Genomic DNA, 18814 nt, shown 5'->3' with positions numbered 1-18814 from the left:
AAAGTTCTGTTACCATAAGCTGTGGCCTGCCACTGCAGTCGACTTACTCGAACCTTCCAGCGCAGGATGGTGGCACTGGTGCCAATTTTGGTTGTGAATTTTAACATCTTGAGCTGTTTCATAATTAACTAGTTTATTGTGTAAAATACATTTCTTATATATTTTAAAAAAAGTATAATTTTATTTTTATAGTGTTTATTACTAATTGCTTTTGTTTGTGGATAACATGAAAATAATATTTAGGAAGCTGTGTCACAAATGAGATGAGACGTGTCTGAGTCATCCTTAAGCCAGTCGCATGGAAGCCAAGAATTGAAGAACCGTCTAAGCACGTGCAGTGGAGCCCAAATCGTGACAGGACAGTTTTTCATTGGTGTCGGGCAACAGCAAAGTTCCTTTGGTTGGTTATTTGAGATGTCTTTGTATGTTCACATCATTAGAGTAGCGAGTAAGTGCCGCAACAGATTCTGATTTGTGATGTACGAGATTCAAACCCAGTGTTTGTGAGATTTTTCATTGTTCTCTTCAAGCACTTTAAGAAAAACTTGAGATGGTACTTTAAACATTACCAAATTATTTCTCCCTTTCATTTTCAGTTCACTGCAGAAGATCTGTAACATTTGACAATAAGTGTTGTTAAACGAGCTACAAACCAATGAAAATTATTGTACCTGTGTAAGTGCAAGTGTGTCTGCGGTCTCCTAAGTAACTTAAGTTTAATTCCAACGTTGTCCTTATCAGGCAACGCGGCCTGCTAGGAGCCTGGGTTGTCTGCTCAGTGTTCCCAAGCGTCGTTGCTCCTCGGCTTGTAAGCAGCATTCTGTTTTTGTGATATTTCAGATTATGATTTAATAGTATGTAGCCTACAGTTATCGTGACTTCATTTGTGATTCCAAACATTTCTTTCTCCTCCTTTCTAATTCTTCAGACTATTCCAGCGTGCCTACACAGATCAAGTCAAAGTTTTGTAAATTGTAAGTGCATTTTCTCTTGTACTAAGTTTGCAGGTGGAGGATATGACATCCAAATATGGAACAGTTAAAGCAAAAAATAAAGATAAATAAATAAAAGTAGAAATTATTTTGTAAGTGTAAAAGTTAAAAGTATCTACTGTGATGGGTCCATATTGTATAAACATCGAGAATTACATGAGTGTTAAAAAGTTATTATAAATTACACTTCAATAATTCTGTACGCTCTTTTATGCCCCCCTGCAGTGGCAAAACTTTATCATCGACCAATGTGCAAAATATTTTGAGTCAGAGGAGTGGAATTAACCAACAGATCTAATAAATTACAATGTCATTGTCTCTTTATATTTTAAGGATTTTAGGTTATGAACGCAATGTCTACAATGATGGCTGCCATCTTGGTTTTAGCGCCATATAGCCTGGTAGAACTTAACCAGCATTGGTGCCTCCATCGCAGTAATGATCTTTGTATTGTCAGACAAGCATCACGATTTGTCTGTGTGCATTCGTGAATCTAAATTGTGTGGGCCAGATGTCTCCAGGGCAAGGATCTGGATCTTGTCGCTCCGTCGTGGTGACTCGCCTTAAAGCTGGGCACACCCCGAGCGCTGTCAAACAACTTGTTAGAAAGGTACACTGTCCGACACAAGAGGTTTCACCTGCCTTGGACCACGTTGGGTGGCGACCGTGATGTTTTAAGACTAGTTTTTCAACATTTTACGGGTCATCGACATCTTACATGTTTTATGTGGACATTTTATCATGCTGTGGACGGGTGTCTAGCTTGTAGACACGTACAGCGGCAGATACGAATACAAACCCATTACTTATCTCACTGCAGTTGCTTCCGAGTAGTCAAAGGCGATACAGATGCTTTCACTGCAGTCGGTCATTCGATTTCACTGAGACAATCGAAGGTGGAGGTCATTGTTTGCCAAGTCCACATGACTGGTCCAGTTATTCAGGAACAATAAACTGACGTCATTGCCAAGAAGAAAGCCGCGCCCACGAGGAGTGTAGTCTGCTGTCTCGTGGCTGGCATTCCTGCTTGCTGTTCGGGAGGTCTCGGGTTCAGATCTCGGTCCTAGTTGATGTTCTTCGCGTTTTTTCGCAGTCCCTCCATGTGAATTCCTACCACCGGTTTCTTCCAGTATTTCAAAGTCACGCTATCAGTAGAATATGTATCTGTTAATGTTAAACAAAACAAATGAAAAAAATTCTGCTTGTGCTTATCTCTCGTGTTTTGTTTCTGCAGGTTTGCCACCCACTGCCAACTGAAAACAGTACTGCATGAATATACGACGTAATTTATACAAAACTTTTTCTTTCATTGGTGTTGGCGTCTCGTAGATCTACTTTTGAGGGAGAGAGTTTTAAGTTGATGGAAACCTTCCTTTCGACGAGTAGTGCAGTAATTACTTCAAAATTGAAGCACATAAAAGGTTACTGTAGTGACAGTAGAAAGTCTCACGAAATGTCTGGTCAGATAAGGAACAATCATTTACGTGTGGAACTCATAAAACCTTTTCTGTTGTACACACTTCTTGTCTTTTAATCCAGTGTTCCATTTGTATGAATTTCTTTACTTTCATAGTTACGATGCAAGTCCTGTCACGAGAACAGATCTAACGATGTTATCTCAAATGGTAGCGTCAGGGTTACAAGATCTTCGCAACGCCACGTGGCTTAACCGCGAGCTGATATGGGCCCTCAGGAAAATTCTATCAGTACTGAAATTCAGTGATGCTGGATGTATAGAGTCCGTCAATGGTACAGGGAAAATGAGTTCTTGGAACGCAGTTAACAAAAATTCATGCAGCCGAAATGAAACTTTCAGTAGTCGTCGCTAAACACGTTACAAAGGAAGCATTGAATTGTATGGGGGTACGTAGACTTTTGAATGCTTTACTGAAAGATTTGAGGACAGTCACTGGATCAGCTGGGTGTCTTCTGGGTTGTAGCAACGTTCAGTCTCGCAGGATTGGATGAGCCCGTTTGATAAGAGTTTGACTTGAAATTACTTTACTTAATTTTTAAGTTACCACTAAAATGTCACGAAACTCAAACACGATTTAAATACGATGTACAAATCACGTCTCTAGAAAAAGAAACCCCATGACGAAGTGAGTAATATTTAAAAGTATCAAAAGATATTTGGCCTTATAGAGAACGAAACAAGTAGTTGAATTTGACTTTTTTGTTAACCGAGTATGGAAGTTGTTTGCCCAGGACATCTACCGAAGCCTGTGACATTCGAGTGGACCAGATAGATGGACAAAATAAACTGATACATTGTCATCGGAAAACCAGTTTGGAAAGTGAGGAGATAATTTTAAGATCAGTCTTAAGGAAATACGAAGTTCTGAGATAGGGAGTTGAATTGAAATGGCCAGTTGCATGGTTTTCTAACGTTGTTAATCTTCGAATTTTGCTAGAGAGAGTCGTTTCGCTTATTTAAAAATGGGTCATCTTCAGACGGTGCTGATAAAGCGAGGTCTTGTGTCTGCTCTTAGCTCTTATCTTTACCCAGCGTTTGTCTCTCTTTCTCTCTTTCTAATTATATGTCTGTACCTTACGGTGGTCTAGCGGTCAGAACACTAGTCTTGTAAGCCTGGGGTCCCGGGTTCAATTCCCGGTGGTGCTCAAATTTATAACTTGTGTTGGGCAAGGCCGTGGTCTAGGCATCACGGAGTTTTCCTCCGGGGGCTTCCCCGGTTTCTCCGTGGCATCCCAACAATTACTCCATTCACACACAGAAGAAGGCAATGGCAAACCACTTCTGGATCATCTGCCAAGAACGTATATGAACAGGTCCCAGTACGAGAAAAGGATGGAAGGATCCTGTTCATATGGACCTGTCGTCAGACAGAACACTAAATAATAATAAGATGAGGTGGTCTAGCGGTTAGAACGCTGGCCTTGTAATCCTGGGGTCTCGGGTTCGATTCCCGGCGGTGCCCGAATTTATAACTTGTGTTGGGCAAGGCCGTGGTCTAGGCATCACGGAGTTTTCCTCCGGGGGCTTCCCCGGTTTCTCCGTGGCATCCCAACAATTACTTCACTCACACACAGAAGAAGGCAATGGCAAACCACTTCTGGATCATCTGCCAAGAACGTATATGAACAGGTCCCAGTACGAGAAAAGGATGGAAGGATCCTGTTCATATGGACCTGTCGTCAGACAGAACACTAAATAATAATAAGATGAGGTGGTCTAGCGGTTAGAACGCTGGCCTTGTAATCCTGGGGTCTCGGGTTCGATTCCCGGCGGTGCCCGAATTTATAACTTGTTGGGCAAGGCCGTGGTCTAGGCATCACGGAGTTTTCCTCCGGGGGCTTCCCCGGTTTCTCCGTGGCATCCCAACAATTACTTCACTCACACACAGAAGAAGGCAATGGCAAACCACGTCTGATCATCTCTGCCAAGAATGTATATATGTATGAGCAGGTCCCTGACAACCTGAAGAGGTTGGAAGGATCCTGCTCATAATATATGGACCTGTCGTCAGACAGAACACTACAAATAAAAAAATTAAAAAATTATATGTCTATCCATCCGTTCACCCAGCTGTCCATATGTTCGTATGTCTGTCTGTCTGTCTGTCTACTTACATGTTTGTCTTCCTCTTTGTACTTCACTGAGAGATCTAATAAGCCGTGAATATCACGGGAAAAGGAAATTCGTTTTTTCTTTATTAATGTGGAAATCTCTGCTCCTGTTAATATAGAAAATCCTACTTAGAGCAGAGGCCGGGACTTACGTAAGCTATGGCTTGCGGCCTCACAATATAAGAGACCTCACAAATGCATTTTGAGATTTACTGTGTTGACTGACTGCTTTTGGCGAAAACATAGAATTGTTTTAAAGCTCATTGCAGCTACCAAAATGATTTTCACTTCTAATAATTAAAGTAATAAAAATTAATTAATGCAATTATATTTCTGCGGACTGAAGTGGGGCAATTTCAATTGCGCATGTTTATTTTTCCTTTTTATGAACCATACGTAACAGCTGGGGCTTACATTTTGAATAATAATTTGTTCTTTGATCTTTCAGGCGGTGATGTTTTTAAATGTCGTGGCTGTGCTGGAAATTCACTAAATTTTTTTGGCTGTTCTGCAGTCGATCGCTTACTAATTGCAGTTAATTTGCTTCTTTATTTTTATTTTGAAACAAATATACATAGTTTTCCTACCGTAACAAATGACAGTGCACTCCTCAAATCATTGTTGGGTTCTGAACTTCTCTCTGACACCAGGCGAAAAGCATAACCTAACCTAACCTAACCTAACCTAACCTAACCTAACATAACGTAACCTAACCTAACACTACGTAACCTAACCTAACGTAACCTAACCTAACATAACCTAACGTAACCTAACCTAACCTAACCTAAGCTACAAAAGACAGTTACGAACTAATTGTTGAGACAATCGTATTCATACTGATTCCAGTGGAAGGGGTGACACGAGAACAGAAGCTGGTATTCTGCACGAAAATGTTAGAATTTTGTAATCGTCTATTAAATCAATTCCACGAAACCAAAAAGTCTCTACAGGATCCACAAATATCCCTTGTCCTTAGTGCAGGTGCCAAACTTGTTAAAACACTCCTCCAAGTCTTGAAGAAATCCGAAAAACTTTCGAGAACACAAAGCAAATGAAAAATTGCGTAATGTAGACTAAACAATGCAGATTCGCGGAGAAGGAAATGTTGATGATGATGAAAATCTTTCTAAAAGACACAAATGTCGTGTCAGATCATTTATCCCTATTATAGATGAGCTAGAAATTAATTTAAAGAGAGGATCAATTATTTACAAAAGTTGTTCTAATAATGTTTTGTTTTTAGTGGATTTGAACGCCTCTGAAAAGCACCTAATTAAAGCTGCGAGACTCGTAGCGAAATAATGCTTTGAAGACGTTGTTATTAACCTCGCTGGGTACATGACTTTCATGAAATCATCGTCAATGATAAAATTGAGTTGCCTTTCCCTTTTTGAATCTTGTGCAAATGGATTCCACAGGAGTACCATCGTTTTCGCTTTCAAAACACGTGAAGAACGAGTCGCGGGCAACAAAGTTTCAAGGAAATCTCTCTGCGCTAAGCATCAAGTCCATCGTAACTTATCTTTTGAAGGTATCACCAGTAACTTAATGCTATCCAAAAATCACGAAAAATATGTTTTCATCTTCCAATTACTCCGTTATGCAAACGTGTTATGACAGCCTTACACATTCACTACTGTCATTAAAGTGTCAGTAGAACCACGGTTCAGGAGAATTTGACGTAAATACGTCTATACGGAAAGGAAGTTTATATATTGGCTTTATTCTAAATATTTCCTTTATACATGCTTTACAATTGAGATAAGTTTGTTTAAGACATTGCTTATTTAACTTGGATTAGTTACGCTCAAGATGGGTCTGTGGTAGCTGAATGTAGTGTAATGTAAGGTATTTATTATTTTTATTTAGTGTTCTGTCTGACGACAGGTTCATATGAACAGGATCCTTCCATCCTTTTCTCGGACTGGGACCTGTTCATATACGTTCTTGGCAGATGATCCAGAAGTGGTTTGCCATTGCCTTCTTCTGTGTGTGAATGGAGTAATTGTTGGGATGCCACGGAGGAAAACTCCGTGTTGCCTAGACCACGGCCTTGCCCAACACAAGTTATAAATTCGGGCACCGCCGGGAATCGAATCGGTAATGTTTTATAGGTAATAACAATGCTGAGTAAACAGATGAGGTTTCCTAGGTAACATAACAATTAAGTTACACTTTTTCGTAACACTTTTTCGTAACACATTTTTGCCGAATGACACTGACCCTAAAATATAGACGTATTTACGTCAAAAAATTACGTTTTCACCAAATCAATTTAATGTTTATTTTTGAAGTTCGTTCGTATTTAGATTTTTAGGAACCTCATGAATTTGACAGAGAGTAGGGCCTCACATGGTCAAAATTTAGGGTCCTGGTGGACAGAGTCGCTTGGGTATGCAAGAAACTTCAGGAGAAAAAGAAATTGTATCTGTGCGTGCGTTGACCTCCACTGACGCATTTTAAATAATGGATGTTCTGCTAATACCAGGTGATAGTTGTTGATACCGAAGAATGTCATGGCAAAGGGTCTGTGGAGAAAGTTCTTGAAGCGATCTTCTTATTTTTCTTTTTTATTCATTCGACCGTGGGTTCCAATGAAATGATAGGAGAGTGAACCAGATCAGCGAGAGAGAAGTAAAAATTGGTCCTATCACGTGTTTGTGTACTCTTACTTCGTCTTCTGTCAGGCTAAAAAAAGAAATGAATTCTTCTGCGTTCTTATATGAAATCCATTGACTCCTCGGTCCATCCAGGCAAATACCAGCAAAGGACCTTAAATAAGGTAACGAACGCTCCTTTCGTTGCAATTAAATTCATTTTTAATTAAAGTAGCCTATCATCTGATGACACCGCCACGGTGGTCTAGCGGTTATAACGCTGGCCTTGTAATCCTGGGGTCTCTGGTTCGATTCCCGGCGGTGCCCGAATTTATAACTTGTGTTGGGCAAGGCCGTGGTCTAGGCAACACGGAGTTTTCCTCCGTGGCATCCCAACAATTACTCCATTCACACACAGAAGAAGGCAATGGCAAACCACTTCTGGATCATCTGCCAAGAACGTATATGAACAGGTCCCAGTCCGAGAGAAGGATGGAAGGATCCTGTTCATATGGACCTGACATCAGACAGAACATTAAATAAATAAAAAAATCATCTGATGCTGTACAGTCTGAGCAACCAATACCATCGCTGAATAAAACACAGATAAGCAAATCGTACATTTTATTTGGGAACAGAGAACGTCGAATGTGATTGATTCTCGAGCGGGACATTCTAAAAACTGTTGCTCCCTAATTTTGTATAATTTAATGATTAGTTGTTCATGTAATTTGTTATGTCTAATTTTTGTTAACAGGCTGTTCATGGTTTACATTTCTGTCGTAATATCCTATGCACGCAGTCGAAACTTAACTGCCTTACGTCATCATAGATCGTCTTAAAATTCTAATTCTTATATTTTTCCGAACAAAAATTTGGGTTTAACACGTAGTTTAATAATATAGCTTCTCTGTTGTAACGTAATTTGGGACTGTTTTAATAAAGGCGTTTTAAGATTCGTATGTTATAAACGAAATGTTAAATCAGTAAACTTTTTCGATGACTTTATAACACATAAAAAAGTTGCTACAAGCTGTGTATTTCTGTCTGAATCGTAATATTTACAGTCGAAATTTGTCATGTTAATGTCCTGAGCTGTGTCTTGATAAGTTGTAAATTGCATTTCGTCCTAAGACGCCGGCCAACAGATGAAATATACAAATTCCCTTTTAAGGTTAGGTTAGGTTAGGTGTGATGTAAGCCGCCATTTTCTGATAATGCAAATTATGTGTAACAGAGGGCAGGCTGGAGCCTTGATGAGGACTCTGACTGATTTAATGTTTTCCGCTCTGATTGCTTTGTTCCAACCTTGACTACCGTTCCTCTTCTTTTGTCAATGTTATGTACGTACCGTGCAGCTGCAATTAATCTATTCTGTGTCAGATCATTCTAAAAGACTTCTTCCTTGAAATCATTAAGGCCACATTGAAACTCCGTGGGTTTTAAGAAAATAATTTAAGTGACAAGTTTTTATCTGCACAAAAACATGCACTGTGAAAAACAATTAGTATTTCATGTTTTATTTCGTTATACATTTTATATCATTTACTTTGAGAAGGTTTGGCGTTTACTTTTTATCCAAAATTGAAAGAAATAATGCCTCTATAATTATCGTAAACTTATAATTTTCCTTTCTTAAATAATAGTATTGTTATGTGGTTTTATTTTTTAGAATTTTAGAAGGGTCTTCGCAGTGTAGAATTTATTTTAAATTGTCAGTAAGGAAAATTATTATATTATCAGAGAGAACTAGTGTATTACATTATACAAAAATCATCAAATTTTTTACTATAAATTACAACACTTGTATCATCAGCAGATATTATGGGTTCTGATAAGACATTTATTGTTGGAGGAATGTAATTTTCGTATATTATGAAAAACTCTGGAATTGACCCATGGGAAACTCCATATTTTATTATTCCTCCACTTTGTGAAAAATTCAGATTGTCTTTATGTTATTTCATTTCGACCTTTTGTTTTGTATCTGTTATGATCTGAACAATTCTGCAGCTAATCCTTGAATTAAAAAAAAATTATAATTTAGTTGACAAAATTTCATTTATTTACGTTCTCAAAAACTTTTACTGAATCACAGAATATTATTTTAAACACGTATTTTCTGTTAATAGCTTTTAATACATTTTCTTTTAGTTGTAATGCTACTTCTGCAGTGGATTCACCTTTCCTGAAACCAAATTGTTCTGGGAACAATTTGCTGTCGGGGTGCCCATGACGTCACGCCAGACTAGAGCCTGTTTCACTTTTACTTTCCGAAGTCAGAAGTCGCGAGGTGATGTGGGACCTACTTTTGAAGCAGGAATCCTGGCAAAAACACTTTGTGCTGAGTGCACCGTCTTAGTAACTCTTATGTCTGTTGGGAAACATCCTCTTGTATAGCTGGAGAATTAAGATGCTCCCTTGGTATGAATCCTGCGTCCTCAGTATCTCAGTATTCAAGAGAGGAATACAAAATTGTTGTAAGCCTCGATGCCCACTGTTTTGATTAACATAATATATTTGTTATCTTTACTGACGAAACCAACACTGTAATAATGTCAAGCTTCTACCAGACTACACTGCGCAACAACCCAGAAGACAGAACTCTTCATACTCACCGCCGTGAAAACCTAACCTCAAATCCTTCTGTAATTGTAGTAATAATATCTTTACGATAGAAATGATGAATAACAGATTATTTTCTTAAGAAAAACGGAGTGAGATCAAATTTTACAACCAGCAGAAGAACAACAACTGATGAGAAATTATTTTTATAAGGAGGGAATTTGCTTTCGGGGATAATCCGCTTCAATTGTTTAAGGTTTTTTTTTCAAATTCCTTACAGGGACAATCTGTGCTTAATATAAACATTGCGATCAGGAAGTAGCAAAGACTAGGAGTTGGTGAGTAAGAGTTTTGCGGAAAGGCCACTTCTGGGGGGGGGACGGCCAAGAAGAAGCTTGAACTATTAGAGTCAGATGGATCTTACGGAAACAGGTTTTGATTATGAAAGCTGTAACTAACTGGTTCGTTATCGCGTCCAGTGCACGGCTTTGGCATTTACGATGTCGGAATTTCGCGTAATGATTCAGAAAGTTTGCGAGTTTATCTACATTGGGACCCCTGCTGGGATGGACGGACAAACAGGTAGTCACTCTGGTAAAATTAATTAAAGTGACGTCCGCTTCGCGCTGAAGTTTGCACGTTTTTCTAACGAAAGGATTTCAAGATTATGACATGGAACATTTTGCAACTGAATAGTAGAATCTTACCACAAAATAACAGCGAATATTGAACCTAGTTTACCCGTTTCTGTTTATTCTGTCGTTATATAAAAGTATCGGGAGATAAAATGGTACTAGCAATGTGGAGCTTCACATTAGTGTTGTGCTAAATATCTTCTGATCTTAGCGTCTTGTCCTTATCGGCTCAGGTAGAAAGTCTGCATGGGGTCCCATGACATCCTGTGCGTTCTGATAGCAGATCCAACACAAGTGCATTCAGAACCATTAACCACTTCAGAATCAACCTTCGCATTTACGTTCCATCTTCGAGCTCCGGGTTACTAATGACAAGCAAACTATTGGTTCCGGCTTAAGCCATATATACGACATTTTAACACTGACCTAGAAAATGCGATGTTTGTTGCTTAAACGCTGGGCCAATCCCTCTTCTGTGGCCAAGTTGGAATTATGTTCCTGGTTTTGCGCTGAACGAGAAACTTTTTTTTAAAGTCAGTTTTTGCTACCGTAAATGGTACCGAGAGAATTATTGAAAGTGTTTTAATTTTTGTATGCGTGCCAAACACATCTGATTGGCGAATTGGTCCCGTGTCGCTGAAGTCTGGAGCGCCACTTGTTTCAAAATATTTCAAGGTTTCGATGTCGCGAGAGTCGACTTCCAAAACTTTTTCGCTCTCGTTTTTCACTTTGCGGTTCAACGTTAAAATCATAAATGACAGTAAAAATTTTCACTTTGTTTAGTGGTCATCTGTACAGGCATTGTTCGCAGCTTAAACTGTCTTACTGAACTGTGTCACTTGATGCAAGAACCTACTTTCTGTTGTTCTTTTGACAAAACTGCTATTACAAACGACTCGATTATCGCAGATGGAATTTTTATCAAATAATTGGAGCAACTCAACCATCGCTGACACTTGTACACTTATCGTTGATGTCATTTAAAAAGTATCGAGCCAGCATCTTTACTTATTCTGCTTTAAACAGGTCTTTCATGAAACACTGAATTTTGCAAGGTTCCATGACTCGCATAATTAGACATGCAGAAAAAACGAATGTATTGTGTTCTTAACGAACGTCGTGGTTGAGTTGTTAGAGCTCTTACTTCGTATTCGGAAGTTCCCGGGTTCAGATATCGGCTAGGAGAACGGCTATCCTGACTGGGGTTTTCGTGGTTTACCTTATTCTCCCCAGATTTGTGACGTTGGATGTCGAAACAGGTCGCCACCGTTTTATCCCCTTGCAATTCGTGACCATTTCCATGCAATGTCCTTACATAACCTGCAATTTACCTTCCGTGAAGCCATCTCTTCTTCGAGAATTCTGTCTTACTGAGACGGCCTGATACAATGTGACGTCACTGATACGCCGAAAATCTCCGAATGATCATGAGCCACTCCCGTAACCCCCCGGTATTGTAAGTGATCGCTTCTCAGCGGTTTCAAAACCAAAATTACGTGTACTCCCCCCCTTGTCGACCATCTAAGCTACATGTCCAGCCCATCGTTCCCCTGACAAATACAAAGTCCTGACGAGACACAGAGCTGCACGAAATTGCAAATATTTCCGCGATCTTGTCAGCTGGAAATCGCAAGGTCTAGCCACTTCATAGCCGATTCGTGTTGTATTTTACTATTTATTTAATTTATTCTTTAATTACCGACTCTGTCACAGGCAAAGGCGTCGAACCATACGACGATTAACTACAGGGTGGGTGGGAAGTAAGTAGTCATTGAGAAATGGTTATAACTTCTATATTTCCAATGCATAGCGATTATTTAATGTCTACTTACTTCCCACCCACCCTGTAGTAGTGGATAGGGAAGGATATGGAAGGAAGCTGGAGCTGGTCCTTGTCGCGCGTTGATGCATTTCGGTTTCCGTCATACCAGTTCTGATAATGCATCAGAATATATCAGCTGGGGGGAGCAGGATATGAATTTTGGGGATATTATTAAAGCGGATAGATAAAATTATGTTATGAACAGGCGGACTGAAGTAAAGTGTCTTAAGAGACGATCCGGTGTTATGAGAGGCTTTTGCTTGCATTCGGAGTGTCGATTACCGTTTTTTCTGAGGTTTCTCGATGTCTTGTAGGAAAATCCGGTGGTATTATCGGCCACGGTAATTTCGTACGCGACCATTTTCGCTTCATGATACGTATTAATTTTTAATTGCACTCGTCACTAATTTGGGTCTACGTAACTGTAAACATATTTGTTAAGTTACCTGCTGTCCGAATATTACGAAAATGACGTGTTGAATTATAGCATTGATTTAATTTGGAATTCGTATTTAGTTACATTTATTTGTTGTGAGTGCGTCTGGAGCCCAAGAACGACGTTGCGGCAACGTGCTGGCTGGTCCGTCCTGTCGCTTTCCTCATGTGGAATCTGAATCAGTTCTATTCTCTTTACTGCAAGTCCCTAGGTTTGAACCAGTGGCTTCGATACGGAAATACGACGCCTAAATTTCTCTCATTTGTACATTTTTGCCCTATGATAAATAATTATCTTATGTACGTATTTGTGACAATCTGTGATGTACTTTTCTTTCCAGTAGAATGTTTGAGAGTATTTTGCATGAGGCTGGTAGTTACATTGTGCTATTTTCTAACTGGAAGACAACCCATGCGATTGTAAACATTTGGACGTGATGAATTCCCATCTATTTGTCTTAATTCTGCTTAAATGTGGTTTCATCTTTTCAGTATAAATTTCAACTTTTTCGCTAGGGTCAATTGTGTTAAGTGTGGACTGCCCAAGAGAAATCCATACCTTGAAATCGCGAAATAAATTCGTCCAGTTATCACGTCTTAGGCGCCTTGCCCTGTCCTGCTTTAAACTTTGTCCTTAGACAAAGCGTTTGTCCAATTCTTCGAAGGGCCGTGAGTGGCCCTCGGACCAGCGAAATCTTGTGTCCTCACAGATAGAAAGAAAAAGAAGAATAATACGGACAAGCAACGGTGCCCAGGACGGGATTCGAAAGCGATCCCAAACCTACGCTAACACGACACGGAATGCGTTGATCAGTGACGCGTGGTAGTTCCCGCTCACTTGCAGATGATGTCGAGGGCGTTGCATCTGAAGAGTGAACGTGTGGAGAAAGGGGGGCAGTGGGACGAGAGGCAAAAACGAGAGAGGGAAATGGGAAGGAGCGAATCTTGTATATAACACGTAAAGTCTTGGCCAAGTTCAATCTCTACCGTTCAGTGAAGCAAGTATCACAGAGGCGGGTGGATTAACGCTTACCAACATGAAGCTTCTGGTAAGTGCAGCAGATTTTAGAAGGTCTCGAGCCACGGAGACTCGATTATTAAATTCGGTCAGTTTCCTGATAAATCCGTCAGGTTTTGTGCTTTATTTATTAAACTAAAACTTAAATATTACTTAACACGTTAAATTATAATTTTATCTGTTCTATTGGACGTGAAACTTCATCTCTTGCCCTGATCGAGTGTCCTCCAGAAACGGGTGACGAAAAATGTGCAACTTAGTAAAAAGTTTTCTTTACCAAATTTTTTAGGGACATTAAATCAAGGCTGAAGCACGTATGCGAGAAACCAGAAATACATACAAAGTTTTACTCAATAAACGTAAAGGATATATCTTGGAGTAAATAATTCAATTCAATTCAATTAATTTATTTACGTGTTTGCCAACAGCAAGAAGCCAATAACAGGCAAACACTGATAATATATACAATAATAGTGAAATAAAAATTAAAAATCTTACACAAACGGATTAACTAAACTTATAAATATACAGTATTAAATATAACTGCCAAGTACAGGCAAACCCAAAATAGAAACAATATTAACACAGAGCAAAAAATGAAGGAATATAAATAAAAACAAAATAATCCACGTAGGGAACACTAATATAATTGTAAAACTTTAAAAAATATAAAAAGACAGATAACCAAGCTAGATCATTTCCCTTGTTGAGAACGTTCGCTCAAGGGAGACAATGGTAATAATAACGCAAATCTATAAGTAAGAGGGTGTGGATTGGATTCAACTGGCTTTGGATAGGGACCAGTGGCGGGATCTTGTGGACACGATAGTGAACCTTCGGGAACCATAAAAGCGGGAATATTTTTTACCGTCTTAACAGGTATTGACTTCTAGAGAAATTGTTAAACCTGTAAGTTCTGATTTTATTTACAGTTCTACTGAATGTAACTAAATTTCAGTGTAAGGCTTAGTTTGATTGCAAATTTAACGGTAATTTACCTTCAGGTTTAATTACATATATTCTGTAGGTGAAGTTTGAAAGGACGTGCCTCTTCACTGCAGGATCTAGGATCAAATTTGTTCGGCGAGCTCCTAAGCTCCCACATGGCTTATAGCGGGACAGCTTTACTTTAATTTCTTTTTACGAAATCACGTGACTTTCTTGTGAGAAGGTGAGAGTGTTCAGAGATTGTTAATGTTGGCCTCGTGAAGGCTTTGGATGAAGACAGGTCACGTTTCCAATTAACATTGGTCTCCAATAACCACTCTCCAGCGTATTTGTATTGAATTTTCTGTACAAAATATGAAAAGAACTTCATTTCGAAATATACTAGTCACCCATAGAGGTGTGAAAATAATTCAGGGTACTTCAATCCTTAAAAGTTAAAAGTTGTTAACAGTCTGTCATACTCACTCAAATTCCAAAAGGTTTTCTATGTGTTAAAAAGAATTGAATGACAACCAAGGATTGTAACAAAAACAGCGATTGTATTGAAATAACATCACTGCGACTTTGCCTTCGACTGACAATGAACCCTCTGGGTGTTCTTCGCTGACGCTGGAGTTCAAGGAAACCAAACAACGCGAGGCAAGTACACTGAATTGGCGAACGTAATTTGGGCTTATAAGCATACTGAGGTATAAATGTAAATTCAACGGGACATTGTATCAGATTATAAACTGCGGAAATAAAACTTCTGCGACGAGAGAAGGGTGCTTGGATCGGCAAATTATTTAGAAGCAAAGAATTTGTCCTTCAGAGGAAGAGTTACAAGAATCAGGACACAGGGGCCAGAAATAATGAGAGAAGAAATCAGTTCGTTGGTTTCGTGAACTTACAAAGAGATGGACTGAGGCCGGCACGTGCTATCAGTCGACTATCCGTTGTGTGAAAGAATGATTCTGACGTTACGTATTTTTGGTAAAAAGAAGTCTGAGTAATGGAATTAACAGTTGCAATGAATAAGTCAGAATAAATAAGAATTTATTAAAATTAGATTGAAAATTAAATGTACAACTTGTAAATGAAAGTCGTATGTAACAAATAATATTTCGAAGCTGTAAATATATCCTACGCGTCTGTTTAGCGGTTAGAACGCTGGCCTTGTAATCCTGGGGTCTCGGGTTCGATTCCCAGCGGTGCCCGAATTTATAACTTGTGTTGGGCAAGGCCGTGGTCTAGGCAACACGGAGTTTTCCTCCGTGGCATCCCAACAATTACTCCATTCACACACAGAAGAAGGCAATGGCAAATCACTTCTGGATCATCTGCCAAGAACGTATATGAACAGGTCCCAGTCCGAGAAAAGGATGGAAGGATCCTGTTCATATGGACCTGTCGTCAGACAGAACACTAAAATAATAAATAAAAATAAATTATGACACAAAAATATCAATTCGTGAGTCAAATTCGCTGTATTTTTCGTTGTAAATTACCGCTCGAAGAAATGCGTATTAATTTGTCATTTCCCTCTGCATCGACGCAAACTTGAAGATGTCCCAGGTCAAGTTTGCGGGAGTTTAAAATACGTTTTAAGTCGTACGTGTTAAAGTTTAAGTTGGTCTGTTAATAATAGCTTCGAGTGACCACGCGATTCCCGTACTGTTTGCAGATCGTGTTGGGCTTGTCGGCCCTAATCGCCACCCACGTGCTGGCAGATGCTCTTGCGAACACCAAGAAACAGCTTGACCACGCCACGGCCAAGAAGGACAAACGGACCACCGTTTCTACATACGGCTACGGGGGAGGCTCCGGACAACACGGAAGCGCCGGACTCGGTTACGCTCCGACATTTTCCGGCCTCAACTTCGGTCACTTCCCAGGTGTCGGATTGTCTTCTGGCTTCGGCCACGGAGGATTGTCTCTTGGTGGCGGAGGGCTGGGTCACGCGTTACTCCTCCAAGAAGGACATGGTCTGAGTGGCCTCAACTTTGGAGGTCACGGTTTAGGCCAGCCACTTCTTCTTCAAGGCAGTCATGGATTTCCGTCGTATGGAGGTATCAGTGGCCTGAGTCTCGGTGGCGGCCACGCCACTGTCTCTGCGCCTATAGCAATTGCCCCAATACTTGCACAAAATTCCGCCAAACTTGGCCCGGTAACATTTGGTATCGGTACAGGCGGGTACTCGGTTGGGTCTTCCACCCCTTTTGGCCACAACGGGGGCAGCCTTAGCTACAGTTCTCCTAGTATCAGTAGCGGTTACAGCGCTCAAATTCCACTTGGCCTCTCAGCGTCTTCGGGATCTTCTTCCTACAGCTCGCCTGCCGTCAGCCAGAGCGCCTCCTCTCTTGGAGGATACAATGCGCCTTCAAGTACCTACAGCGCTCCGTCTACCAGCTACAGCTACAATGCTCCCTCAACGCTGGGCACCTACGGATCTGCAGCGTCATATTCGACACCCTCCTCCAGTTTGGGAAGCTACAGCTCGGGGGCGAACTACGCTGCTCCAAGTGTAAGCCAGGGTTCAGGATACTCCTACAGCGCTCCGTCCAGTAGCCATGACAGTACCAGCAGTTACACCGCTCCGTCTCGCTCACAGAGCGCGTATACTTTGGCGCCGTCCAGCTACTCTTCAGCTGGTAGCAGTGGACATCCGAGTATAGCGTCTTCATATTCATCCGGAGGGTACAGCGGAACAAGTGGTTCTTACGGCAAGGAGTACTTGCAGTAACAGACAGTTCGTATGACAATTTTGCTTCTCTCGCGCGACTGAAGCTCTTTAAGTGTTAACAAGAGGACATCGCCCCGTGGGTTGAAGTGCGATTTTACCGAAAGTATTTTCCTCGCCACACTAGATTCTTATTCCAATAACATTAGCCTTTGTTAACATGATAATAGCATTAATCATTTCAGACGTCATATCATCGCACCAAGACAATACCATGATTAAATATGTCATTCAATTTTTATATGCCGTTCTAATACATGTTATTAGATGTTCACCTGAGTATTACATTTTAAGAATATTAATTACTGTTCACGCCTTCTAAAGTGCCGTGAATAATAGGCATCACAGATAAAACGTATTTGGAGTTTTAAATAAATTTGCATACATCAGTAGTTCAGGTTACCATGCCAGGGAAATGTTCTGTATGCCAAATTATTCTTTGAATGAGGTAAAATTCTCAAATTAAATGTTCAAGGCTGATTAACAGTAGAAAACAATTATTTTTTTTTAGATATCTTGAGAAAGGAATACGCTCATCGAAGACAATTTACGTACGCGGTTGTTCCAAAAGCTTTCGTAATATTTATTCCTTTTTGAAACTCAGTGTTGGTGTATAGCTCGCCATCTTTCCCTCAATCTCTGACCCCTCTGTTTACCTGCCTTTACCCATTTTGTGTATATATTTTCATTTATTTCTACATATAATAATCACATCAACTTTAATACTCGCTCATAAGTTTCTCAGGTGCTTTGAACGTCCATATGTCATTTTCATGATCATTTTCATTTCCGCCAATATTAAGTTACTGTCATCTTGATCATACGAATCGCTCTTCGCAACCAATGGGCGTGCACTTACCTAGTTGCTTTAAGAATGTGAACTGAATTAATTGTTCCAGTACACTTTGTTTGATATTTGTATTTTCCTCTTTGTATTATGTTTTTTTTTTGGTTTTATTACGCTTTTACACTTGTCAATAAAGGATTTTTGTATCATTATTTTATGTACAAATAAATTACTTGGCCAATTTATTCAGCACGCCCTTACTGGTAGCTTACATGTGAAAAATAGTTGCTGAATTGAAGAAAAGAGACGTGAGCTAATATTATGCCACTACTAAAGTAATTTTAAACATTTCTCCTTTCCACTGTCTCCTGCATGAAAAACTGTTGGGTTCTCTCGTAAAAATATCACGTTATTTTAACCTCAACAGATGTACGCATTTACCGAATTGTTAAGCTACATCCTTGCGATATCGCAACGTCGTCTTAATACAGGCAGAAATGTTTCCAGCCGAAACGTCGGCCGACACTATTGTGTTAGTATTGATGCCAACGGTTGAGCCAACTTTCTCCGGAACCAGCTGCACAAATTTTCACTCCACTTTTACGAAGGTCAGAGCCAAACAACGCACCGTCTACCGAGTTCCAATGAACTTACACTTGTTTCTGTGACCCAATTACAGCTCATTCCTCGTGAAATTCGAAAGATAAT

General features: G+C 39.9%; 1 protein-coding gene and 1 long non-coding RNA gene across 4 annotated transcripts; one reads left to right on the top strand and one right to left on the bottom strand.

The window, feature by feature from the left end:
• Positions 1-114: 114 nt before the first annotated feature.
• On the bottom strand, positions 115-2225 carry LOC147872943 (uncharacterized). Its single transcript, XR_015536389.1, has 2 exons — positions 1792-2225; positions 115-611 (listed from the first exon to the last, which is right to left on the bottom strand). It is a non-coding gene; the product is annotated as an uncharacterized LOC147872943 (long non-coding RNA).
• LOC110841570 (uncharacterized) lies at positions 1354-18351 on the top strand. Of its 3 annotated transcripts, none has more exons than XM_087353473.1 (2): positions 1354-1602; positions 16264-18351. In XM_087353473.1, exons 1-2 carry the CDS (start codon positions 1504-1506, stop codon positions 17320-17322), a joined length of 1158 nt encoding a protein of 385 aa, XP_087209599.1. In that variant the 5' UTR covers positions 1354-1503; the 3' UTR covers positions 17323-18351. The 3 variants fall into 3 exon arrangements, 2 of the variants coding, with proteins under 2 accessions (XP_087209599.1, XP_087209600.1); XR_015536385.1 differs by lacking the exon at positions 16264-18351 and adding an exon at positions 2227-2507 and having other exon boundaries at positions 1495-1602; XM_087353474.1 differs by lacking the exon at positions 1354-1602 and adding an exon at positions 13611-13683.
• Positions 18352-18814: the final 463 nt, after the last annotated feature.

Source organism: Zootermopsis nevadensis, unplaced genomic scaffold (assembly GCF_977971745.1).
Source record: "Zootermopsis nevadensis isolate Lab colony 2312 unplaced genomic scaffold, Znev_1.0 Znev_ptg000022l, whole genome shotgun sequence".
Taxonomy (NCBI): Eukaryota; Metazoa; Arthropoda; class Insecta; order Blattodea; family Termopsidae; genus Zootermopsis; species Zootermopsis nevadensis.
The sequence above is the reverse complement of the archived record's forward strand: the minus strand, read 5'-3'. Positions and strand labels throughout refer to the sequence as shown.

What these genes read in the sequence shown, in the direction of transcription:
- LOC110841570 (XM_087353473.1), top strand. Translation starts at nt 1,504, where the DNA reads ATGTCTCCAGGGCAAGGATCTGGATCTTGTCGCTCCGTCGTGGTGACT. An exon ending in TCAAACAACTTGTTAGAAAG is followed by an intron (nt 1,603 to 16,263) that starts GTACACTGTCCG and finishes TACTGTTTGCAG; the next exon opens with ATCGTGTTGGGCTTGTCGGC.